Raw genomic sequence first — 27,202 nt, forward strand, 5'->3', positions numbered from 1 at the left:
CTCAGTGGGAACACAGCATCTCTTCTGAGCCATGGGGTACAATGCATAAATATCTACAGAAACCAGTTTCTTCTGCTGAGCATGTGAAGAATGGGCTGTTACTAATTCTGAGCTGTTAGCTCCATGGGTCACAGTATCCTATTTGGGGGGGGGGGAGGGGTTGAGACAGTGTTTCTCTGTAACTTTGGAGGCTGTCCTGGAGCTAGTTCTTGTAAACCAGGCTGGTCTTAACTCACAGAGATCTGCCTGCCTCTGCCTCCCAAGGGCTTGGATTAAAGGCGTGCGCCACCACTGCCTGACTCACAGTATCCTTTTCTATGAACAGTTGTGTGGACAGTTCCAGGGAGCTCACAGGCCATCTGAAACCTACTAACCACTAAAGATTTTAGATTTCCCTTTGTAGCGAGCCAGTGAAGATCTGAGTGCATGTGTGTTGTTGACATGAGCACAGCCATGATGAGGACTCCAATGCCTCAGCATGGGAGTGGCAAAACCTTCCTTGGGTAAGGCTCAGAAGGATGGCAAAGGCTTCATCTGGTTCAAGTGTAAATGTTAAGAGTTTGTACATAAAATGTCCGGCATACCTTCCATCTACCCCTGGGCTGTTACCAGCCTGAAGAGTGCTTCCCTACAGAGACTGCTCCTCCTGAGATTAGATCATCTGCATCATTGTTCAGCTATATGTCATAAACCCTTGTCCAGCTGTATGCATTAACAATGCTTCCCTGTTTAGCTATAGATAACATGCTAAGATTTTGTACAGCTGTGTGTGTATGTACAATATGCAGCTTCCCTAAGAGACAATCCCACCCAATCCCAGATTCTGTCCCCACCGTGTGTGTGTGTGTGTGTGTGTGTGTGTGTGTGTGTGTGTGTTTTGTGTGTGTGTGTGTGTGTGTGTGTGTGTGTGTGTGTGTGTGTGTGTGTGTGTGTATGTATCTTCTTCACTCTGTTGATGCCCCAGTTAGGTCAATCTCTAGAGCCCTCCAAGATGTGGTACCTGTTACTGATGTGTGCACTCTTTTAGTATAGATAGAAAAAGGAATATGTTCACTGGAAAGCAGTACTTGACTAAATACAAAAATGCTCCTTAGTGTTATTGTTCAACTTCATTCTACTTGGAAATACAGCAAACTGAACATTAAACAAGACTGGAGTTCTATAGCTTATAGTATGGTGATAGTGCTGGAAGAAACAATTTGTGGGCTGGTGGACAGCTCAGACATTCAGAGTGCACATTGCTCTATCGGAGGGCTATAGTTTGGACCCCAACAGCCACTTCACAAATGCCTAGAACCCCAGCTCCAGGGGATCTGATGTCCCCTTCTGACCTTTATGAGTACCCGACTCATAACACAAATGAAAACAAAATAATTTGTTAATACAACTCTTGGCAGATAGATATATTGCCGTCCTTTAGGTATAGAAGTATGTTATATTGTACATACTTGTGTGCATGTGTGTGGGGGGGGGAGAAAATATGCAAATATGAAATAGCTCACAGAACTAAAATATTTTTCTTTAATTAGAAACAATCTTATTTTACATATCAATCCCAGCTCCCACTCCCTCCTCCCCTGCTCTCCACCAATCCCCATCCCATCCTCCTTCTGCTCCCCAGGGAGGGTGAGGCCTTCCATGGGGTCCATCAAAGTTTAACACATCATTTGGAGCAGGACCTAGGCCCTCCCTGTGTGTCTAGGCTGAGAGAGTATCCCTCTATGTGGAATGGGCTCCCAAAGTCCATTCGTACACTAGGGATAAATACTGCAGAACTAAAATCTTGAAGCATGAATCTAAAAGAAAATAAAGTATTTCATCTTCAACTTTTCTTTTGTTACTATTATATATGTTTATATCCTGCATATAATATAACCAAAATGCATATTAATAAATATATATAAATTGATATTATGCCCATTAATATTGTAATGTATCTGGTTCTTTTCCAGGGTGGACAAGCTTCATTTATACCATCTCTGGAGACGTATATATTGGTAAGTAAAAGGTATGCCATTTGGGATTCAATTGCACTTTAATTCAAACTACTGAAAGGATAGACTACTGAGAATATTGTGTGTAACTGAATACTGTGCCTCCTTTGTCACACCAATCTGGAGCAGCATGCCTTACAGCTTCCAGAATGTTCAGTGACAGAGACCAGCATGAATAAAAGGGCTAGGCAAAAGGCACAGGCATGGTTATGCATGTTAAATCTGAGGGGTTAGCAGTTTCCATGCCCATAAAGAGGTTGAGCTCCAGAGGGCTCCAGTGAGAGAAGCAGTCTGCCTATCCCTCTGGAGATAGAAGAAAACAAGTCAGATATTCCAGATATCTCACTATTTCTTTTCCTTCTAAGGGTTATATGTTGTTGTTTGTAAGGATTACATACTTGAGAACAAACTGTCATTTTATACGTGAGCAGTGGGATATCTAAAAGAAGTTATTTATGCCAACGTTTCACATCTGTATACCCGAGATGCAAACTTAGCTATGGTGGTGTGAAAGAGAATGGCCTCCATAGGCTGTCATTTTAATTCTTGGTCCCCAGTTGGTGGTGCTGTTTGGGGATGTTTAGGAAGTGTGGCTTTGTTGAGGAAGTGTGTCACTGGAAATACGCTTTGAGAGTTTAACGATTGTTGCCGTTGCTAGTTCTTACTTTTTGCTTCCTGCTCACTGTTCAAGTTTAAAGTGCTCAGCTTCCAGCTTCAGTCACCTTGCTCTGCCTGCTGCTAAGGAACCATAAGCCACATAAACACTTCCTTCTGTAAGTTTCCTTTGTCATGTTTTTTGTTTTAAATCACAGCAATAGAAAAGTAACTAATGCATAAGTGTTTCTCAATTCCAGTCTCCATGTCCTATGTACACTCTGTTCAGTTATAATGTAGAGATCAAGGCAGCTTGTGTTTTCAAGCCTAGCCAACACAATGGCAGAAAAGGCAGAACCCAGATGATAGCAGAAAGGCATGCAGAGCAGGTTGCCTCTGCTTGTGTCCACCCCAGCCATTCCCATCTTCCTAGAATCAGGAAATGGCTCTTGGGATAGCAGCAAATGGCTGTGTGACAGCATGCGCCATGAATGCCCCAGCTATATCCCACAGGACCTTGCTTCCTCAGTACCTGGTGACCAACTTCCAACTGCCATTATCTATGCCACGTTTTCTGAAACTTGGAAAGGCTGCTCTGTCCCAGTCAGGAAAGACAAAAGCTCCGGAGAATTAACATTCTGGAAGTTAGCTGACCCTTCAGATAGGCTATCTCAGAGCCCAGGCCTGAGTTTCCCATGACAGGCAGTTATGTTTCAAGTCTTTCACAGTGGGGGTGCATGATCAGATGCCTGTCCTTCCTTGCTGTGGTGACGTGAATGAGAATGACCCCCATCCTGTGTTTGAATATTTGGTTCCCAATTGGTGGAGCTGTTCAGGAAGAATCTAGGAGTCATGGCTTTTGTTGGAGGAGGTGTGTCACTGGGTTGGGGGGTGAGCTTTGATGTTTTAAAAGACTCATGTCATTCCCAGTGTACCCTCCCTACCTTCTGCTTATGGATCATGATGTGAACTCATAGCTGTTCTTACCACCATACTGTTGTTCCACCATCATGGACTTAACACTCTGAAACCAATCAAACAATTTCTTTTATAAGTTGCCTTGGTCATGATGTTTTGGTCTCAGCAATAGAAAGGTAACTACTCCACTTCCTTTTCCTGAATAATTCTGCTCATATCTGGACTGCTGTTCCCTGGAGCATCATCATCTGAATCAGCTCCTTACACAAGAATATTCATTTGAGTTGTGCTTCAGGAAGAAGCTAGAGTAAGAGACTCAGTCACTGGCTTCTTCCTCCTCGTCTTCATCCACAGTGGTGAGTGACATGGATGTGGGTGTGCCATCCCAATATGTAGGCCAAGATTCCCCATGTCAGAGATCTGGGCTCTCTCTACCACACTACTGTGGGGGATGCCAGCAGACAACTTCCTCCTTGGGCAATACATTCTCAATTTGTAGTGAACATCCTTGTTGGGCAATATATTCTCAATTTACAGACAGATGGTTTGCTAATGATATCTGCACAGGGTATGATGCCATGTACCCAGGGTGATTTATTTAAACCATTCTTTATAGTCTCCAAAAATATGGCATCTGGAAATAACAGTAATTAGAATTTATTCATAATATGGCATAATTGGGTTTGGTGCCTCTTTCACTGAATAGCATTTTAATTACAAGCTCCAAACAAAATTTACTTATTTTATCATTCAAAATAGGAAAGATTCAAGTTGTACAAAGCCAACAAAAAACCTCCAGCAATGGTCTAGCAAGCTCCTGTGTATGTACACTGAAGTGTGCTAACCATCTGGGAGGAATGAGGCACCATTAACTTTTTTGATATTCTGAAAATCATATAATACTTTGTAAAATAAGGAAAAATCTGTCTTGGAGGTCTCACCTCAATATAATTTTAATATAAAAAATAATTTGCACAAATGGAATATAGTAAAAAAGGACAAGAATTTGCACAAATGGAATATAGTAAAAAAAAAAAGGGCAAGAATTTTAAGGTGTTAAGGATTCTAGAAATGTTTGTGTAGAATAAGAAAAAGTAATAAGGACCAAACTTTATGGGATGGGCCAGAGAGCAAATATTTTTTATCTCTGGGACTACTATGTCCTGCCCTTGTAGTATGAAAACAGCTGTGGACAGTACATAAATAAATGAAATACATATTATAATTCAAGCTTTTGCAAACTTCATGTATTTTGAACTACTATTTTTAATTCTTTGCAGTTGTTATTTTCTTAAAGTGGAGACCTTTCTTAGCATCTTGACTCTGCAAAAGCTCACAAACGATTTTTGTCTTAAATGGCATTAAGGAGAGGATGAATGGTAGAAAAATTGACAAGCCATCTGCCAATCCACTTTTAACCAGGAATTACAGCCTCTTTTTAACAGGACAGACCTTTAGCCTCAGGAGTTAATAAATGAAGAGTTCAGAAATTCCAGGCTAAGGGGGACTGACTTCCACTTGTTTTTCCTGACATGAGAGCCAGTTGTCCCGAGTCACTTCTTCTCATTGGCTTATTCCCCACTCCCCCTCCCACACACCCATGACCATGGACCACATGTACAAAACATCTGGCAGAAGATAGAATTATGGTCTCTAGCCTCTGAGTGAAGTTGGGTATGTCTAAAATAAACTGGACTATGGACAGAATCCAGCTCCCTAAACTGGTCTCTCAGGACTCTGTTCTAACCAATGAGCAACAGGCCAAATGACATCATTTGAATCCAATCTCCTTGCTTTGCTCCTATTTACCCCTTCATGAGGTTGCTAATGAGAAAAACAAAAGAGCTACAACAAATCACCAGAGAGAAAGAAATAACCAGACAGAAATAGCTGTTAAAATATTCTCACTTACAAAGTTTATAGCGAGAATCCAGGAAATGTTTCCCAATGTTAATACCTCACTTTTATCTTGCTTATAAAAATGAATGGCACCCTCTCAACCAAGGATGGCAGGAACTGGTAGTAAGTCATTCTCTTTTATACAATGTCAAATACCGTTGTTCAGTTAATGAAATATCAACATATGTAATTAGTGTGTTGGCTAGAAGAGGCCACAATTTGCATGGCAAAAGTAATCTTGGAAGACTATGTAAAGTAAAAATTTAAGAGTGCTATTAACTTGAGAACAAAGTGAGAGGTGGGAAGAGAAGAGTTAGGGTAGTGTGGTATGAGGGAAATATATTCAAAGTACAGTATATACTTGCTTGGAATGGCCTTATGTAACCAAGCACGATAAGATATTTAAAAATGTGTGTGTGGTGTGGTACATGTGGTGTATATATTTGCTAGTGTGGATGTGTGTACCTGTGTGGAGTTTCACATGGAGTTCAACATCAAGTTACTTCCTCAGTTACCTTCCCCACACACACCTTATTTTTTTCCTACAGAGTCTCTCATTAAACCTGAACTTGACAGTTTCAGCTATGCTGGCTAGCCAGTGAGCTCCTGAGACTCTCAGCCTCTGGCTTTATCTACTTCATCACCATCCTCAGTGATTAGTGATGTGGATGGGGCTGGGCATCCTATTTCAAATTCTCGGAACCCATGTAAAAAGCTAAACATGGGATTATGTGCCTGTGACCCCAATGTTAGGAGGAGGAGCAGAAGGGATCAATCAATGGTGCTTGCTGGCCATCGGACTACCTCCAGAGTCAGTGAGAAACCCTGTCTTATAAGAATATTGTAGAGCAAATTATTAGAATAAAATTAAAAATGTGATAATTCTATGACTAAGTCAAATGATTTGTAAAGTTAATTGCTGGAGAAAACATATGACAGAACAGTAAGAGATTATGGGAACTGTAATAATCTGGAAGGATTTAGGTGGTGCCTTATGGGTAGTTAATAAAAAAAAACGAAGACAGGAGGCAGAAAAGTTGAATCATTAGGCAAAGTGCTTACTGTTCAAGAATGATGATCTGAGTTCAGATCCCTAACACCCATAAAAAAGAAAGCTGGGGGTGGTAGTAGTGGGCACCTGTAAAATTAGTGCTGTGTTGGGGAAGACAGGAGGGTCCCTGGGGCTTGTTAGCCAACCAATCAGTGGGCTCCAGGTTCAGTGAGAGACCCTGTCTCAAAGGATAAGGTGGAGAGCAATTGAGGAAGATACCCAATGCCAACCTCTAGCCAAACTAACACACACACACACACACACACACACACACACACACACACACACACACACACACACAGCGCGTGCACACACACATATATGCATAAACCTATATACACACAGAAACATGTGCTAAAGAAATAATTAAAATAAAGGACAATACTTCAATCTAGCTTTCAAACACTTAAACTCTATTTATCAAAACTTATAAATTACTTTACATTTTAAATTAAGGTGCTTGCTAGAGGAAGTTTATTTTTTAGTGGTCTCTGTTGTGTCGGATGAAAGAGTTTATGCTATACAGATATATTTGATGGTGTTAAAATCTGTGATGGAAGTTAACAGAATGTGTGGGACAGAGTGTGAGACACTTGCTCTTATCAAGCGAAGGAAATGAAAGGAGGAAGCTCACACTCTGGAGCTGAACTCCAACATAAAAAAAACCAGATTTTAAAATATTTTGCCCTTTTATGATTGTTTAGGCAACAAAAACTACCCTGCAATTACATTTTTTGGTTAAATTTTTCTTAACTGCATTATTCAATTTAACATTCTTGGCAAAGATTGCCAGTGGAAAGTATTTTATTATCTGATCTGGCTCATTTTATAATTACAAGTAGTCAGAAACAATAGGATATATTTTGGAGGGACTTATTTTAGGTTCAGGAAGTAATCAGATGGCTGAAATATCATAGAAATGATCTGGAAATGAAGATGCAGTTGCACTGTTTTGAAGACTTTGAGTAGGAAGCTAGAAACTCGTGGTAGATCGAAAATTACCAGCCTCGAAATGACTCTGGTGTCAACGAGGAAGTGTTCCTTGGGATAGAACATTTCAAATGTCCCCCTTTGTACACACACCATGATTCCACTTATATATCAGTAGGGAGCATGGACAGCACTGGCCCCCAACATCAAGTCAGGATTAGGGGCCTTTTGGACGTGCTGAGCTCTGCTTCTAAATTAAGATTTCCTCACAGGCTAATCAAAACTGCTGTCAAGCATACTACCCTGATATGAGGTGCAGAGAAATACCAATTCAGCAGTATTTTTGAGTGCTGTCTCTTGTCAGCTCACTCTATTAAAACAGTAAGTATCACAAAACATACTACATGACAAAATCAGGGTCCAGGAGTGGATCACGTGGGTACTGGGTGTTACATATGAATTAGTTGAAGATAGACAAATGGTTCATTGTTTGCAGAGGATGTCAGTAAAGCACACCTAATAAAATGCCATTCCCTGTCACAGTTTAAAATATTATCCAGCTCTAAATGACATTCCTCTCGGACTCCCAGACTTTTCTTGCCAAATCTCTGTGTAAGTGGAAAGGCAATGGAGTTCTATTATTCATTCCATGACATTTGCTGACCTATACCTTTGATGAATGGATGTTATGTTTGGGGGTGGCTCTTGCTAAAGTGCAGAGAGTGATTATGCCTGAGCTCATGCTGAATCTTTGGAATTGGAAAAGGTTGAAGGATTTTCACCAGGGAAGTTGTTATACACCAAAATTGGGTTTATTCTCCAGCCACCCTGGTCCTCCAAAGCCAGTGATTAAACACATTTTAATTTTTTTTTTGCTGTGGACTTTTTTTTACATCTGCTAAGCACCCCTCAGACAATGTTTTTAAACTCAGTGACATTATTAAAGTGTTAAAGATCCAGTTTAGGATACAACTACATCTTTGCTTCTCTACTGGCATTTGAAAAATCTGTGATTTAGTAGCAAGTCTGCTCTTTAATTTTATGTGACAACTAGCATAAACTATATTTTGAGATATGCACCACACTGTGAAATGGTATAAAAAATATCTGTGACTTCTCTTGGAGACAGAGCTATCAATACAGCAAATACTGCTGTGGTTTGTTTGCTACTTTTATGACTGAAGAAAAGCTGCATTTCAGTTAGCTGGTGGAGAAACTGCATATGGATCTTGTCTCCCTCCCATCCAAGGCCACACTCAGTTCTAGCTACGGACTTCGTGGAACACTACTCCTGGATCAGAACTCTTGTTCTGTTAGAATCCTATTTCATGTTTGTCAGCAACACTGGAAGCCAAATGCACCCTATAGAATAGATCCCCTGTCTACAAAATATAGGCTGAAAGATGACTTCTCTAGAAAACACAGCTGATTGAATGCTAGTATGACCCAGATTTAGAAATTGTGATTCTGTTTCTAAAATCACCAAGTTATTGTTTTATTTAGATAATTACTTCCTTAGTAATTTTTAAGTTTTGACTTGAAATCTTTGTTTTTTTCTTGCTTTGTGTGTGAAAGATGTACTCATGTATGTGCCTGTGTGTCTGTGGAGGCCAGAAGAGGACCTGTCCTGTCACTCCCCGCCCCATTCTCTTGAGACAAGGTCATTTACTGCCTGGCTTTTTGTGTGAATGACAGGGGTTTGATAGGGATAGTGCTCATGCTTGTGCAGGAAGTGGTGCATAAGATCTGGAATCTTCTTTCTGTTAGCTGTTCACTTGGCTGTTGTTTTTATACCCATCTGAAAGACCCAGCCTAAATCTTGCCCTTCTCTATAGCTTCTGGTAGCCTAACCTAGCCCACCCTGACCTCTCCGTTGTCCAGAGCCCTCTTGCAGAACTGTTGCTGCAGTCCTTGGGTCACCACATGCTTGTTCTCCTACTGAGGAACATGTCAGACTTAGCTTCTTTCTCCACTCCTTCCAGCCCTCCTTTCCTCTTCCAACCACTCTTTTTTTTTTCACTCTGTTCACATTGTTCACTTTAGCCCATTCAGAGTACACACAACAGGTTTTCATAAGCTCAGACTTGCCCTCCATTTCCTTTTATGCTCTCCTTCCAAAATTATTTCTGCAAGTCACACATCTGATCATTACCCTGCCCCTCTGTGTGTGTGTGTCCTGTCTCTGTGTCACTGTCCTCTGCATTTCTATCTCTGTTTCTCTCTCTTCTGTCTCTGTCTCTGTCTGTCTCTGTCTCTCTCCCTCTCTCCCTCCCCCCCCCCTCTCTCTAGCTCATTCACTTAACTTTGTATGGATAAGAATGATTTTGAGGCGGGAGCGAAACCAAGGCCTGGCTGGGAGCAGCTGCCACGGAGGTCTCTGGCCAGTACCGCTTCCACCTGTCCACAAGCATGGGGAATATCTTTGCAAACCTCTTCAAGGGCTTTTTTGGCAAAAAAGAAATGCGCAGTCTCATGGTGGGCCTGGATGCTGCAGGGAAGACAACACTTCTATACAAACAGAAGCTGGGTGAAATTGTCACTACAATTCCCACCATTAGTTTCAATGTGGAGACAGTTGAGTACAAGAATATTAGCTTCATCATGTGGGATGTGGGCGGACAGGACAAGATCCAGTTGCTGTGGCGCCATTACTTCCAGAACACCCAAAGCTTGATCTTCGTAGTGGACAGCAAAGACAGAGAGCGTATGAATGAGGAGCTCATGAAGATGCCACCTGAAGATGAGCTCCGGGATGCGGTTCTCCTGGTGTTTGCCAACAAGCAGGATCTTCCCAGTGCCACGAAAATGGCCGAAATCACAGACACGCTGGGGCTGCACTCTCTATGCCACAGGAACTGGTACATTTAGGCCACCTGTACCACCAGCATGGATGGGCTCTATGAAGGACTAGTCTGGCTGTTCAATCAGATTCGGAACCAGAAGTGAACCAGACCTCTCCCTCTCCTTCACTTCCTCTTCTCCTCCCTCTGCTTTCCTCTCATGTGGCAAAGTGGGACTCTGTGGTCCTGAGTGCCAGAAGCTGTCTCCATGGGTTGGTCACAGTGTGCATCACACCGTGCTGTACATGTGCAGGCGCAGCCAGGTTTTTATTTAATGTATGTATGTATGTATGTATGTATGTATGTATGTATGTATTTATTTATTTATTTATTTCTGTTTCTACTGAGGCGGTTTCTGGTACTCCTATGCAATATTACTTGGCTTTTTTTTTTTGTAATAAGAGAATCAACTCACTGTCAGTACTGAGAAGGCATTTGGGTGTAGGGGCACCTGGCCTCTGTGAGCCATTGGGCTATAGATTGGTGTCAGTATCCATTTGGTGGTTGGTTTTTAACCCAAACTCATTGCATTTTTTAAAATAGTTATAAAAATACAGGACAAGAACACTTGGACACACAGGATGGAGACTATGCCTAGTGTAGGTTTTGCAGTAATGGCCTGAATGCTAGTCCATCGGATCACCTGTGGGAACAGGAGAGAAGGTGACAAATCACTGTCCGCTGCATGTTCACAGTAGAGCCCCCGTGACTCGCCTGTCTTTGGGTCACCTGCATTTCATAGCATTGTGCTTATACTTGTGCTCACATGGTCACCTAGGGGTTGGCTGGGGGCCATTGTGGGGTGCAGGGCCCGGCTTGTATTTGGTGTGTGGCCCGGCCAGATGGCAGCCTACATACCCAGCTTATTCTTGGGCCCAATTGGATTCGCTGGCAGAGGCCTGGGTCTCATCAGCAGGAGTGAGTGCAAGATGAGAGGGTCGATCCATTCCAGACCCACTTCCTGGAGCACCCCCCATCTACATGTGTGAAGTAGCTTTTTCCCTCGGCCTGCAAGGGTCTGATCTGCCATAGAAAGATGACCTCTGCTTTTTTCTTTTTCTTTCTTCCTTTTCTTTTCTTTTTTTTTTTGAGACAGGGTTTTTCTGTGGCTTTGGAGACTGTCTTGGAACTAGCTCTTGTAGACCAGGCTGGTCTAGAACTCACAGAAATCCTCCTGCCTGTGCCTCCAAGTGCTGGGATAAAAGGCATATGCCACCACTGCCCGGCATCTCTACTTTTTACTTATGTATTTTGATAAACACTGAAGAAGCTAGAGCTGTTAAATTTACCTTGGGGAAATCTCAGAGCTGGTTTATTTGGTGTCGTGGAACCTCATACTGCTTTCAATACACAGTTAGTAATCAACTGTTTTGTATACTTGTTTTCAGTTTTCATTTCGGCAAGCACTGTAATTATAGCTATTAGAATAAAGTCTCTTAACTATTAAAAAAGAATGATTTTGAAAGGTTTCCTTGATACATTTTCATCCTCCTTTCCAATGGAATGTTAAAGTTATGATAGGAGGTTCACAGTTTTCCCAGAAATTTTCACCCACTACCTGTGACACTCTGTCATCTTGTCTGCAATACCCTCTTCCAAGCTTTTTTTCTTGCAGATCTATCCTATCTTGCACACTGAACAGCTCTGTTCAAGTCTTACTTCAGAACAAATGCTTGGGGTACTTCAACATGAATGAGCCCCTAAGACTTCTGTATTCTCAGTGAGCTTTTTTGTTAAATGTTGACTGGCTTTATTTCACCTGCAAGCCTTAGAATAAAAGGGAGGGAAAGTTATCTATCCTCAAGGCAGCCATCTCTAGAGTGTTTAGAATGCACCCCCTCCAGAAGGTTTAGAAGACACTCCTCCAGAGGGTTTAGACTCAGACCTTGTTCATTATCCGATAAGTTACTATATGACTCATTTAGTTTTCAGTTGAATTCTTCCCTGATAATTACATGTGTTTATATTTGGTTCATCCCAAGAACATTTAGAATTACTTAGAGCAAGGAATCTACTTTGTACATCTTTGCTTTTTTCTCTAGGTCTTGAAAATTGGAAATGCTCAGTAAAATCTTGTTGAAATGAATTAGTGATGCTATTTGATCATTTTTTTTTAGGTCTGCTTGCTTCTTATGAGGTTTGTATTTTACAAAAGAGAACACTTTCATGAACCTGTAATTCCAACAGCTTTTAAAAGTCAATGAAAGCTGGGTGTTGGTGGTGCATGCTTTTAATCCCAGCACTCGGGAGGCAGAGGTGGGTGGATCTCTGTGAGTTCGAGGCCAGCCTGATCTACAGAGTGAGTTCCAGAACAACCAGTGATACACAGAGAAACCCTGTCTCTAAAAGCAAAAACAAAACAAAAAGAAGTCTGTGAAACCACTTGGTTATGGCATTCAGAATAACATGATGCAGGATTCGCTTCCATGCTGTTTTCCACAGTGAATGCCAATCAGTTTTAGCCTTTAGTAATAGCAAACGTAAACAACCCAGAAATTCAAGATTTTCTAAGTCTGTTATTTCTGAAACTAAAACGAATGTTATGGTGCTAAGTAGTTGACCAAAAGTGTGGCCATTGGGTAGATATAACAATTACTTAAGTAACTGGATCCATCTTTTGTTGTAGGGCCTGATGATGCTCAACAAAAGATAGAACCCCACCACACAGCGGTGCTTGGAGAAGGTGACAATGTCCAGGTGGAAAATAAGGTATTTTAAGCTTTTAATTTTCTTTTTTTCTTTCTTCCTCTCTGTCTCTGTCTCTGTCTCTGTCTCTGTCTCTGTCTCTGTCTCTCTGTCTCTGTGCGTGTGTGTGTGTGTGTGTGGTGTGTGTGTGTGAGAGAGAGAGAGAGAGAGAGAGAGAGAGAGAGAGAGGTGTAAGTGTAGGTGATGACACCCATACACATGCAGAGGCCAAGGGAGAATGTTGAATATCCTGTTCTATCACTTTCTGCCTTATTGCTTTGAGACAGTTGAGACTGGGTGTCTCTCAACCTGAAACCACTATTTCATTTAGGGTACCTGGCTGTTTCTGCATACACCCCCAGCCCTGAGAGTTCTGGGTATGAGTGATCACACATGTATTTTTTATGTGGGAGATTGGGATTGGAACTCAGGTTCTCATGGTTGAATAGCAAGTGTGCTTACCAACTGAGCCATTACCCCAGCCCCAAACATTTAATTTTCTTTTTTTAAAAGTTGTTTGAGAGTTTATAAACTCATTTATAAACTCGTGTTTTGATTGAATCCATTTCCTTTTTTCCATTTCAATTTCTTTCCTCTTCCTCACTATTCCTTCCCAATATTCCTTCATGTACTGTCTTGTTTTTAACCCACCAAGTCCACCTAGTGTGCTGCCTGTATGTGCATTGGTGTAGGACCATTTTCTGGAACATGGGTAACCTCTTAAGGGTTGCATTCCTCAAGCAAACTAACTCTGCCACCCCCAGCAGCCATCAATGGCCAGTAGCTCCTTGTGTAAGGTTGGGACTTCATGACCTGCCCTCCAACCATGATGGGATTTCGACTACCTTGATCTTGTGTAGGTCTTATGCACAGAGTTGCAGCTACTTTGAATTCATTTATAGAGTGGTCCATCATGTCCAGAAAATAGTTCACTACAAACATGCCCTGCCTCTGACTCTTACAATCTGCCCCTTAATTGTTCTTAGCCTGTACGTTTTACTAATTTCCATGAAAATGCCTAAATCTATCATGAAGTTAGAATTTTTTTTGTTTTTTTGAGACAGGGTTTCTCTGTGGCTTTCGAGACTGTCTTGGAACTAGCTCTTGTAGACCACACTGGCCTGAAACTCACAGAGATCTGCCTGCCTCTGCCGCCCGAGTGCTGGGATTAAAGGTGTGTGCCACCAATCCCCGGCTGAAGTTAGAAATGTTTTCTCTTCCTTGGGAAATAAATTCTGCCACTATTTTATCAAGCCCCCCATTTTGTTTTTTACTAATCTCTGCTGGTTGCCTTGCTCTATCTTGAGATTTCTATTGGTATATTTCGAAGTTTCATCTATATTGATTTCTTGCCTTCAGCAATCATGACAAAGTCTGTATTGCTTCCCATCTGTATTGCTTACCCCTAAACATTTGAATCTAGAGGCCATGCATCACCATTGCTTTTTAATATTACTCTATCACAAAACCACTTTGTTTTTTATTTTAGCATAAATAGAACTGGGCTAGTCCTCTGGGAGTATAAATACTGCATGCTCACAAAGAGCCTTTCAGAGTCATTCCCTACTTGGAGCTAAAAAGAACGTGTGATGTGTTTCATAGTTCTTTTAAAGTTAAGTTTGAGGGCTCTTTGGAGGTTTTTCAGTTCTTTCTCATGGCTGTTATGTCCCATTGAGCAACTGACTCATCATTCAGTGAACCCATTAAGCCAATCTGATGGCTTTGTGTCACTGAAGTCAGGAAGATTAAGGAGGCAATTGTGTACAAGCTCTTGGATAGTCACATTTTGCAAAGCAGGAAGAAGACCTGTGTAGGTGGCAGCTGACCAACAGAGAGTCTGTCTGTCCCTGCTATCATAGAATGCAGTGCACTGGGGGAGATGTTCTATCTCAGCCCAGTTTACTGATAGCTCACCTTCTGCTGCCTTGAGCAGCAGCAGCACCGCTATGAACGAGAAACAGAACAAAACACAATCTCAGGAACACCAGAAAAAAATGCCTATCTTAGTATCTGTGCCCTCTGATTTTATGTCAAACCATATTAAATGGTCATGTTTGACCTTTAAAAAAGCAATTTCACATATCTCAAACCAATCTAGAGAAGAGGCATGAAAATTATTCACAGCCCAGCACTTGCTGATGTATTAGTTTCTAATAGGATCTGGTTTCATTTGGCCACCTCAGTTCTTCCTATCACATCCCAGAGAACACACTGCAGATAAGGATTTAGAAGATAAAAGTGAAAGACCTGGTTGAGGAACCTGCAGGTCAGAGGATAGCTGGGTTAGACAAAAGTAAGTACAAGTTCACTGAAAAAGTGGCAACCCTGACACAAGGGCCATTCTGTTACTGTTATATGCAGTTCCATCATTGCTCATGTGTGCATGACATCATGACAACTTTGGAATGAAAAATGGTATTTAAAAGAATTTTCATTTAAAGAGATTGCATGCCTGTAAGAAAGGCATAAGTCTCCTTTACAACAGGATAGAGGTTGTGGAGGTTTGGGTCTTGGCTTTGCTACTTGTTAGCTATGAGACTATGGACATGTTTCTAAATTTCTTTGTGCTTCAGTATCGTTCATTGTTTTTACACTTATTATTTATTGTGTGGGAGTGCATATGCCACAGCATACATGTGGATTCCAGAGGATAACTTTCAGGTATTAGTTCTTTTCTTCTACCATCTGGTTCCTAGGCATCAAACTTGGCTCATCCAGGTTGTCAGCAAATCCATTTATCCACTGAGCTGTCTCACTGGCCCAGGCTTCATTTTATTTGTCTGCAAAATTAAAACGATTGAAGCCAACTGTGTAGGATTATTAAAATTAATCTGGATTACCTATGCCACTGTTGGTTCCAGATCTAGCACAGAGGTCAGTGAATGGTGTCAAATATGCCTGGTCCAAATGAATTTGTTTGTGTTTTATTGGTTCACTGTCACCACCATGGTAATGGCCATGGATTCTCACACTGTGCAGGTAGATTATGACACAGATTGCATGAACCACAAAGCCTAAAACTTCCTGGCCCTTTACAAAGAATGTTTGTCAGCCCTTGGTGTGGTACATTGTAGGTACCTAATAATGGTAAAGGGAAATAAAACTGCCGACAGCCCCCAATTTAACAGATTCACATTGCATTATCTAATGAGGATGTAAATCACAGGCCCACGGACACTTCTAGAAAAGGCTCTGAGGGACACTGACCAATAGTCTTTGAAGTAGGGTTATCTATCCCGTGTGGACCTTATCGTCCACTGAGGATTCTGACAAGGAGGAAGATGCACTGAATTGTTTGTGGTCTAGCATGAGGAGCTGACAGCACCTCCATTTCTTCTAGCTCTTCTCTGCTTGCAGTGTCAGTAATCTTACCCCCATGTCCTCTACCCCCATGCCCATTTCCTTTGGTGGCTGCAATATGACCACTCTAGAGGAGTGGTCAAACTGTAGGGTAGAAGATGAAGGTAAGGAAAAAATGATGTACAAAAGCCACACCTCAGTTTTCTTTGTGCCATCTTACCATTTATTTGATGGATCTCAGGCTAACACGTGATAGCCCATGAGAACCCAGACATCCTTCCCCAGTGGGTAGATTGCCTTTTTCCATTATTTTTTTTCTTACTTTCTGGGGATGCAAACTCCAGTCTTCATGTTTGTGTGACAAGTGCTCTAACCATTGAGCTATCTTTCTAGTCCCTTAAATTACATTATTCTTAACTCTGCTATAACACCTAATAATGGCAGTGTCCCTGATTTATACCAGGCTTAAAAGACTTTGGGCCAGACCCTTTGGCTAAGTTGCCAAAGCCCAAAGCAAAGGGACTATATAATGAATTAAAAATTTCAAAGTTCTTGGAGATTGGAACCGACCTCAATGTATTCTGGACACATAATCCTGAACTAGTTATCGTCACCCTGAAGTTGCCTCTGTTTCAAAAAACTCCACATCTGAGTTTGGCCTGCAACTTGTGTGCTGGACTTTTCTTCTGAGTTCTGGTTACGCTACTGGACCCATGGTCAGAAGCACATGAGTGCACTAAGACAGATTCCATCAAATCTTTAGACCCATGTTGTACCAGAGTCCTACAAGAGTAGTGATAGTGAATGTACTGAGGTAGATGAACACTGACTGTCATGGAAACACTGGTTGAGGACAATCATGGTCAACTTCCATGGATATGTCATTCAAATGACTTGACTAAATTAACCATTGTAATACAGAAATGAAACAAAGCACTCCGTGAAAGTTAATGACAATGATTTGCTTTATTCTGTGTAAGAGTTCATGATGAAGAAGACCTGTTATTTTTTTTAACTGATAACAGTTCACTGTTTGATCTTTCCATTGACACCCTAAGTATAAACAATGAAGTTTAGAAAGAACAACTGTGAGCAATTAAATCATGCTGAAGTTCAGTTTCTTTCTGGTAATTTTCCAGGTAATTCATCACAGTAGTAAATGCTGTTGTAGTCAAAAAGCATGCTGTACCTTAATTCCCACAGTTCTGCTCTTATTGCTAGCTTCATATTTATAATCAATTTAGCTGATTTAGAAACTCATAATTTACACGTTATCAACACATCATGTGATCCCCTAGCCTTTCCTTTAGGCTCTGATCATATATTGTTACTCTCTATGAAATGCGACATATGCCCTGGCAATAACAGTTAAAAAGCAATTTACTTGTTTTGTTTTACTTAGTTAGTGATTAGTGAGTGTGTCTGGGTGAGCACACATGCATGTGACATGGTACATATATGGAGGTCAAAGGACAACTCTTAGGAGTTGGTTCTGTCTTTCCACCATGTGGGTCTCAGGAATAGAACTTGGGTTGCCAGGCTTGCTGGCCAGTATCTTTACCTGCTGACCATCTTGCTGGACCCAAGGGCAAGTTTTGAAAGTTAGTATTTAAGTAAGACGCAAAAGACTTAACTGGGAACCAAGAACTCTAGAAGACTCACCAAAGCAAAGGACATGAGCTGGACTCTCAAAGGTCCTGCTTTGGAGTTAGAGTCATTCTACATGAAACAGGCATCTGGGCCTCAAGTACCCCTGTACTTGAGGATTTTTAAAATCGATGTTCATAAAGGCATTGGCATAGAGACACCCAAGGACTGACTGTCTTAGAGTTCTTTCATCCTCTTTGCTTTTGCACGATTATCATCCTTTGACACTATTGGTGAACAATTTCTACTGGGACTTTGAACTACATTAATATGCTACTAAATAGCTATAGAGGTAATTAGGTTTTTACTAAAAGCTAGTTAAAAAATTAAAAACAAGGAGATGGGGTGTCAGTGGTAAAGGTGCTTGCTGCCAAGCCTACTAACCTGAGTTCAATACCTGGTGGTGGAAGAGAACCAACTATCAGAATGTGTGCTTTGTTATTTGTAATACCCAGAACCTAGAAGCAACCTAGATGCCTCTCAACTGAAGAATGGATAAGGAAAATGTGGTACATTTACACAATGGAGTACTACTCAGTGGGAAAAAAACCCAAAAAACAAAAACAAAACCATAAACCAATGATATCTTGAAATTTACAGGCAAATGGACAGAACTAGAAAAGGCTATCCTGAGTGAGGTAACCTAGACCCAAAAAGACAAATATAATATGTACTCACTCATAAGTGGATATTAGACATAAAGCAAAGGCCACAAACCCAGAGAACCTAGGTAACAAAGAGGTAAGAGAGACATACATGGATCTGCCTAGAAAAGGGAAAAAGACAAGCTCTCCTGGGTAAATTGGGAGCATGGGGGCCAGGGGGAATGGTGGAATGGAAGAGGGGAGGAGTGAAGGAGAGTGAGGAAAAATATATAGCTCAATAAAAACAAACAAACAAATAAATAAATAAATAATGTCAAAATGCCCTTTGTAGAGGTCGTATCCCTGTGTCTGTAACAAGCAATGAATGTGAGAATATAGGTGTACTTTCTGGTCTCTGAAACAGGATTATATTGAATTTTTTGTTGTCCTGGCTCAAAAATTGTAAAAAAGAAAGAAAGAAAAGAATTTGTGCTTTGTTCTCCACGTACATACCATGGTATGCATGCACCCCTCATGCACACAATAAATAAACAATGGAAGAATTTTTTAAAAGCAAGAGGCAGAAAATAGATCTGTCTTAGATTAAAGAAGGGGCCACCCAGATGGTAAATCTGTAGGAAAGTCACGGAAAGAAGTTTGGAGCAGAAACCTCCAGGGTTTTACAATGATGGGAAAACTTCTCTTCAACACCTAAAAGGTTCATAACTTCTCGTTTCAGACAAAATGCACGTGTCCTTTTATCCGGCTGTCCAAATAATAATTGGGAAATTATCGTTTTATTTGAGTGATATAAAAGAGCAAAGCTTTTGTCTTTAGCACTTTCTCATTCCACAGTGTGGAAACAGGGCATGTTTACTACTCCCCAGAGACCTCTCTTCTGATTAGGAAACTTCCATTCTGAACAGTCAGCGTGTACATGACATACAGGCCAGTCTTTCCTTTCTGCTCATTAACCCTTTCTCTTCCACTTCATGACCCTCTAACTCAAGTTTGTCACCTTGGCATGGCAAAAAAACAACAAAAACAAAGACAAAAACAAAAAAACAAAGACAAAAAACAAAGCAAAACACTATTATAGTATCCTCTTTCCCATGTCTCTTTTCCCCATAAAACCTCACCTCTCCAAACCCGTTAGAGAATAAATCCTTTGTGACAATGAGTTGTTATGTTAGTATTGAGGTCTTAGCCATTTAAACATCACACTGAAAAAAGGAAAAGAAGAAATCATGCCAAATGAAAACCTTCCCTGGCTGTGTCAGCCAGTAGCTCACCACAAACACCATGAAGAGCCCTAAAGTCTTATGGAATTTTGGTATAAGATGTGGCAAAACAATGCCTCCTTCTTTGAATGTTGTATAAACTGGACAAGCATTGTGATGGCTAATATTGGTTGTCAATTTGGCACACCTGCGAAGAGGGAATCTCAGTTGAGGAATCACCTTCATCATGTTAGCTAGTGGACATTTTCTAGATTTCTGATTGATGTAGGAGGTAAGAGGCCCTAGCTGTGGGCACCACCATCTCTAGACAAGTGGGCCTCAGTTGGTAAGAGAGGTAGCAGAGGGCATGGAGAGGTGGCTCAGTCACTAAGAGCGCTGGCTGCTCTTGCAGAGGTTCTGTGGTTGAGGTTTCTAGCAACTACATGGCATCTCAAAACCATCTGGAACTCAAGTTCCAGTGGATCCCATGCCCCTCTCTGACTTCTGTGGGCACTGGGCATGTGTGTTCCCAGACATAAATGCAGACAAAACACTCATACACATAAAATAACTAAATCTAAGGGAAGACAGGGAGAGAGGGAGGGAGGGAAGAAAGGAGGGAGGGAGGGAAGAAAGGAGGGAGGGAGGGAGCAGAACATGAGCCTGGAAGTGAGTCAGTAACCAGCATTCCTCTGTGGTCTCTGCTTTAGTTCCTGCTTCCAGGTTCCTACCTTGGCTTCCATCTATAACAGACTGTAACCCAAATAAACCATTTCTTCCTCCAGTTGGTTTTGGTCAGTGTTTTATCAGAGAAACAAAGAAGCAGCTAGGACAAGCACAATAGGTAGCTGTTAGAACTGTGTAGAAACAAGAGTCAGTAGGGAGTGGATGAAGATCTTAGAGCAAAGAAAGATTTTTAGTGCTTGAGTTTGGTGACATCTATTTTCAAGTGACTGATTCCCAGCTAGGTTAATATTTGCATTCATTTTTATAGTTAGCTAGATTATGAGTCAATAAAACAATGATGAGTAGAAAGTTACAGACCTGAGAATGTTTACAGCCATTTTTTAATTATTTATTTTATTTCATGTGCATTGGTGTTTTGCTTCCTTGTGTGTCTGTGTTAGGGTGTCAGAAACTCTGGAACTGGAGTTAAAGACAGTTAGTTGTGAGCCACCATGTAGATGCTGGGAATTGAACCCAGGCCCTCTGGAAGAACAGCCAATGCTCTTAACTGCTGAACCATCTTTCCAGCCTCCCAGCTAGAAGTTTTAACCCAAAATTTATTTCTTATGTGCAAAGGACTAATGAAAGCATCAACCAAGTGTGTGTAAGAAATGCTACCAGCCCTGAGATGTAGGGAATAAATAGTAGAGTAAGACTTTTGAAGACATATTCCTTTAAATACACTCCTATAGCAACTGTTTATAAAAAAGAAAAAAAAACACTTTTGAAGAAACCATTCTATCATGCATTCTTACTTAATTTGATTTTATTATTTATCATTTATTATTATCATTATTATTAGGTTTTTCTAGACAGGGTTTCTCTATGTAGCCCCGACAGTCCAAGATCTCACCCTGTCTACTATGCTGGCCTCAAACTCACAGAGATCCACCTGCCTCTGCCTGAAAAGTGTTGGGAATAAGGCATGCACCACCATTGTCTAGCTATTAATTTTTGAATTGAAGCCAAAAAGAGAAAAACATTTAAGACCTCTGAAATATTGCGGTTTTATTAAATTTACAGAAGAAGAAATGCTTAATTACTAGTTTTTGTTGAATCCAGTGGTAAATCTTCTGAGACTAGGCATTGGAAAGATTTCAAGTTCAATAGTTTTGTATTAGTAGAAGTACACAAATGTTTGATATAAGATGATAGAGCTTTGTATTAGTAGAAATATATAAATATTTGGTACAATTTAAGATAGTATTGTATATTTAGAAAAAATCTATATTATTGGAATGTGAGTGAAGTTTTAGAAAATTTAGTTTTTAAAATATATAGTTAATTAGTTTTTATTGTTATTTGATTACAAGTTAGATAGGCCTGAAAGAAAACTCAAGAAAAATATGCAATGCTCAATTATCTATTGGTAAGAGACCACTTTAGTAATTAGTGTATTAAAATAAGTTTCCAGTTTCTGATCATCATGGTGGTTGTTCTCTCTGATGGCTTCTCCAGGGTGTCCCATGTGGCCAGCAGGTTGGAGGCTGGGCTTGGCTGGAGCTGTTGTTTGTGAATGCCTCAGTTCTCCTGTATGTAGTCTCCTTGCTTGGCTAGCTCAGGATGCCTGTCCATATGGCCCTCACAAGAAAGCTCCTTTCAAGTGGGAGGGTTGCAAGTAAGAGGTGCTAGGGAACTGAGGATATAAAAACAGAAATTTATGAAACCAGAGGAGCCACCAATCCAGTAAGTCTAGAAAGATAAGTATATCTAGTCACTAAAATGAGGCCACAAAGGGGAAGCTGATGGAGAAATCTGGAGTTCTGTAGCCAGAAGTTTGAAAATGGGTCTGGGGATACTTTGCTTTAGAAGGGGCGGCTATCAGGAAGAGCTGCGAATGGCATGGAGCAGAATGAGGACAAACTGGAACCTACCAATACCCCAGACTGTCATTCACTACTAGCCACCATATCATTGCAAGAACATAGCATGGTAGTTATTTTAAAATGTTGGATTTCTTCTAATAGAATGATCATATGATTTTAAAACAAAATTCATTGAGTATAAAAACAATTCTCCAAACATTATGTTCATATACACATATATATATTTTATATGTATATTTTATATGTATTTTATTTTAAATGTGCTGAGGCACATTCCATATTGCTTTAATAAATGACAAGGCAGTAAAGTCTTGCATTTTTATTTGTATAAGTATTATTTCCATTTAAAAATTACGTTGTTGTGCTGGGCTCAGCAGTTAAGAGCACTGACTACTCTTCAAAAAGAATCAGTTTAGATTCCCAGCACCCACATGGCAGCACCTAACTGTCTATAAGCAGTCCTGGGGTATCAGACACCCTCTTCTAGCCTCCTTGGGCTCTAGATACACATGTGATACAGATATACATGTAGGGAAAACAGCTATACACATTAAATAAATAAATAAGTAAATAAATAATAAATATTTTAAAGTATATTGTTGCAGAAAAGGTGGAAAGATAGTAAGAGCCAGAGGCGGTGAAGGCCTCCAAGGCAACAGTATTTTCCAGACACAATAGAGTTGATGTACATATGAACTCACAGAGACTGTGACAGCACTCATATAACCTGCACAAGTTTAAGCCAGACAAATCCCATTATGGGAAGGGGAAACTGGGCACAAAGTCTCACTACCAACCAAGAACCTATTTGCAGTTGATAGCTACTGAAAGAGGGAAAATCAGTTTTCTCCAATGGAGTGATATTGGGTATTTCAACCACATTCTAGGCCAGGCATCATGCTCAGGATTAGTTGGCCAACACGAGATGGACTACTGTGTGTGTGTGTGTGTGTGTGTGTGTGTGTGTGTGTGTGTGTGTGTGTGTGTGTGAATGAGTGCACACTCTCTCATGCACTCTCTCTCTCACGTGCACTTTTGGGGGGGTTAACTTTTTTAAGAGAAAGAAAGAACATGAAATTGCATAGGTAGGGAGAAGGTAAGATGTGTGTGAGGGGAAAGATGACCAAAATATATTGATTTTAAAATGAAAAGGAAAGGTAATACAATTTTAAAAAATGATTTTGTTAATGAGAAAGAAGCTAGTTCATTCAGACAGTTTGTTGTGAAGGTGATTCTGTTAAGGAATACCCAACTTTGGGACTGAAGAGATGGCTCAATGAGTGAATTGCCTGATTCACAAGATTGACGACCTGATTGTGGTTCCCCAAGCATCCATGTAAAAAGCTAGGTGTGATAGCGCACATCTGTAACTCTACACGGGAGGTAAGCCAAGACAGGTAGATCCCTGAACTGTGCTGGAAGTCTAGGCAAGGGGTGAGCTCTGATTTCAGTAAGGGACTCTGTTTCCAAAAATAAGATGGAGAGCTATTGAAGAAGACACTTAACAAAGATCTCTGGCCTCCACACACATACATGTGGTCCTGTATACCCATACATTCATGCACAAACACAAAGAAGACTTTAATTGCAATTTTCCTTCTTTAATTTATGATGTTAATACAGTGGTAGCCTGAACTTAGTGCTGAATTCCAGTTTCTAGGATGTTAAACATCCTAAGGAATAGATATTCTGATATCAAGTACTACAGAGGAAATGTTTCTGTAGCACCATCCACTTAACTTCTTTGTTAACTATAACTTGTGTCCAATTTGACATTCAAAAATAAATATGTTCACTGTTTGATGCTTTCTTTGATTACTTTAGGACCCCCAAAGAAGCCATTTTGTCTTAATTGCTGGGGAACCATTAAGAGAACCAGTTGTCCAACATGGTAAGTCCAAAATGATGATGGTTTTCTTGTATGACATTCTTTTCCTTTGACTCGAGAGCACGTGTGTGTTTGTGTGTGTGTGTGTGTGTGTGTGTGTGTGTGTGTGTGTGTGTGTGTTGTGTGTAGTATTACAAGGAAGTCAGAGTGAGTTTCATTTCTCCATTGTCAGAAGAAAATATGTACATGGTATTTATGTCTACATTCCATTCATCTCTTTTTGAAAGGAGACATTTTCTAAATACCTATGATATGTAATACATTGATCTTAGATCTGTGGGAAGAATGAAAACTGTTTTTGATTTTGTCATAAGGGATTTCATCTTGAAGGGAAAAAAGACTTCATTGTCCACTAGCGACTTGAATATTAGTTAGCCAACATTACAGTGGTTTAATTACTGTTTTATGTTGCTATAGCAGAATGCATGAGACTTATAACAAAAGAGAATTTATTTTGGCAGACATTAATGGAGGGTTGGAAGTCCAGCAACATAACGTGTGTGTGTGTGTGTGTGTGTGTGTGTGTGTGTGTGTGTGTGTGTGTGTGTGTGTATCTGTCTATCTGTCTGTGTCTGTGTCTCTGTGTCTGTCTGTCTGTGTGTGTGTGTGTGTGTGTGTGTGTGTGTGTGTGTGTGTGTGTGTGGCTGTGCGAAGGGTCTCATGTTTCAACTCTTGACAAAAAGTATAAAGGCAAATGGGTACCTGAAGGAGAGACAAAACTTGCGGGGTGAATATACTTCATAACAATCTGCTGCTATGGTAATCAAGCCAGTCTCTCCCGGCACCAAGAAATTACAAGAGTGAGAACTCATCCACTAGAAAAGCGATTGCCTCATCTTCATGACCTAATTGCCTTTTAATGGTCCCACCTCCCAATACTGCTCCAAGACAATCAGATTTCAATATGAGTTGTGGAGGGGGAAATCAACATTCAAATCGTAGCCAACACCGTCCTTGTAATCAATTATATTTTTAGTGAAAAATATGAGCCTCTTTAGAATAGTACTTCTTTGAAAGTGTCTTTAATAGTTTAAGTCTTTCTTCATTTAGTTAAAAAATGAATAAAGAGGGACTGGAAAGATGGCTCAGTAGAACATGCTGCACTTGCAGAGGCCTCAAACTTAGCTTCCAGCTCCAGAAAACCTAGCGTCTTCTTCTGGCCTTCTTGGGCATCTGCACAGGCATGTACACACACACACACACACACACACACACACACACACACACACACACACACACACTTAAAAATAAAATAACCATTTTTAAAGAAAAAGAATTAGAGTTAATTATTGTATGTTAGAGGTACTACTGTAGTTGAAGGCAGAAAATGCTGGCATAGGTAGACAATCACTTTGGATCTTGATGTCCTTGTATTACTGGCATTTGATTAAATGAGAAACACCTAAAAGCACCTAGAACCCAACCAACTTGTTATTTATACCTTTGTCTGAAAAACATACTATGCAATTCACTAATTATCAAATTAGACATGATTTAAAACCTCATTGTATTCCATTACTTAGCATGAATTCCAAGGCATACACAATGATCTCATATAACCCCTAGGTAGTCATAAATTTAAATAACACCGAATATTTTCCAAATATTAATTTTTGTTCTAGCAGTAATTTAGGGGGAATATTAAATCATATGCCCCTGCTTATGACATCTCACGTTAATTTTGCACACTTCAAAATTTCACTCCCAAGGTTCCTAGATACTTCTTCCTTTGGTCATGACTCAATAAAATTGTTCTTTGGCAAAGAAAGCTACAAACAAATGGAGTAGGGTCATCATCTAGTCATAGACTGGAATTTGTGTAGGAAAGGAGTGTTTGGGATGAAAACCCTTTATGTTAGGCTCTTTCCTCCATAGCAGGAATGAGAAACAAAAGTCCATTTGAATGAAGATGACAAAGCAAAATGGTAGGCACAGTGTACATAAATCCTCTTCCAGTGCCTCGTATGCTTATAAACACAAGCCCACATTAATCAGACAAAATGAATATATGTCTCTTGAACTGTCAATTACTGAGCGACAAAGCATTTTGTTTGGTTTGCTTAATTTGCTTTTGTTTTTAAGTTTTTTACCTTTTCATGTCCAAAGGCAGTTAGAGTATTTGGGGACTTTTTGTGTTTTTGTGAATTATTAACGCCCTGCTCCTCTTGTCTTTGAGTGTTCTTCATGATGACATTAGGCAAAGATGTCACAGCATGTTGGATTAGAAAACAACCTTAACTCTAGTGGAGTTTTGTCCTTCCTACAAATGAGAAAAATTCAGATATTTCATTTCTTAACATATATGTTCATATCATTTACTATTTACTAAGTATTGGTCAGAGTGTTTTTCAAGTTGTTAATTTATTTAGTATTCAAAACGACCCTGAAAACCTGACTGGGGTGACAAGGGAATGACGAAAAGGCAGGCACACACACAGAATGAGGGAACTGGATGACCTGTGCTGATCTGATGGAGATCTACCTACTAAGCACCAACCCAGAACATGAGCAAGTTAATTATGCACAGCACAAAGGAGGTGTTAGCTCATCTCTGTGGGAGGCCTCTGTAGGGGAGCAGTCTCAGGTTGCAGTCAACCAGGATGAGGAAGCTGTGGTTGTCAGTTTTTGCATACACTGCTGGGTCCTCACCCAAACCAGAGGAAGACTTGCCAATTTCCTGAGCCTGACTTAAGGAAGGTTCTGCCAGTTTCCATGAGTTGGAGACATTGGTCCTTGTCAATGATACACATTCACTCAAGACATCCCCCTTTGCCCAAGGACAGCTTAAAAAACTGATAGACATGAGATGGTGTTGAAAATAGAGTATAGAAATGTACCACAGAAAAAGAGTTGAGGTGTTTGAGTGGTGGGGCTCTGCCTGGGGAAACCATAGGAAAATCATTGTGTATCAAGTCTGTCCTTGACCCAGTATTTGATCTCTTTGAGCCATAAAATCTATAATGTACATTCCCTGGCTCTTTGCTGAATACAAAATCAGTTGACCCTAACAATTTTTTAAAAGTGCTTCTTGACGTGAAATTTATTAGTAAAATTTATTAAAGCTATGGTGCTGGCAGTCCTTGGCAAAAGGATGGTCACA

General features: G+C 40.4%; 1 protein-coding gene and 1 pseudogene across 2 annotated transcripts in view; both read left to right on the forward strand.

The window, feature by feature from the left end:
• The window catches only part of Pir (pirin), a 103,589-nt gene that overhangs the window by 75,069 nt on the left and 1,318 nt on the right, over positions 1 to 27,202 (forward strand). For both annotated transcript variants that reach the window (XM_027432673.2, XM_027432674.2), the window contains 3 exons: positions 1,953 to 1,997; positions 12,853 to 12,935; positions 24,039 to 24,105. In XM_027432673.2, the coding sequence (XP_027288474.1) occupies positions 1,953 to 1,997; positions 12,853 to 12,935; positions 24,039 to 24,105 (195 nt within the window). The remainder of the gene's footprint in view (positions 1 to 1,952; positions 1,998 to 12,852; positions 12,936 to 24,038; positions 24,106 to 27,202) is intronic.
• Positions 9,647 to 10,493, forward strand: LOC100773135 (annotated as a pseudogene).

Source organism: Cricetulus griseus, chromosome X, assembly GCF_003668045.3.
Source record: "Cricetulus griseus strain 17A/GY chromosome X, alternate assembly CriGri-PICRH-1.0, whole genome shotgun sequence".
NCBI classification, from domain to species: Eukaryota; Metazoa; Chordata; class Mammalia; order Rodentia; family Cricetidae; genus Cricetulus; species Cricetulus griseus.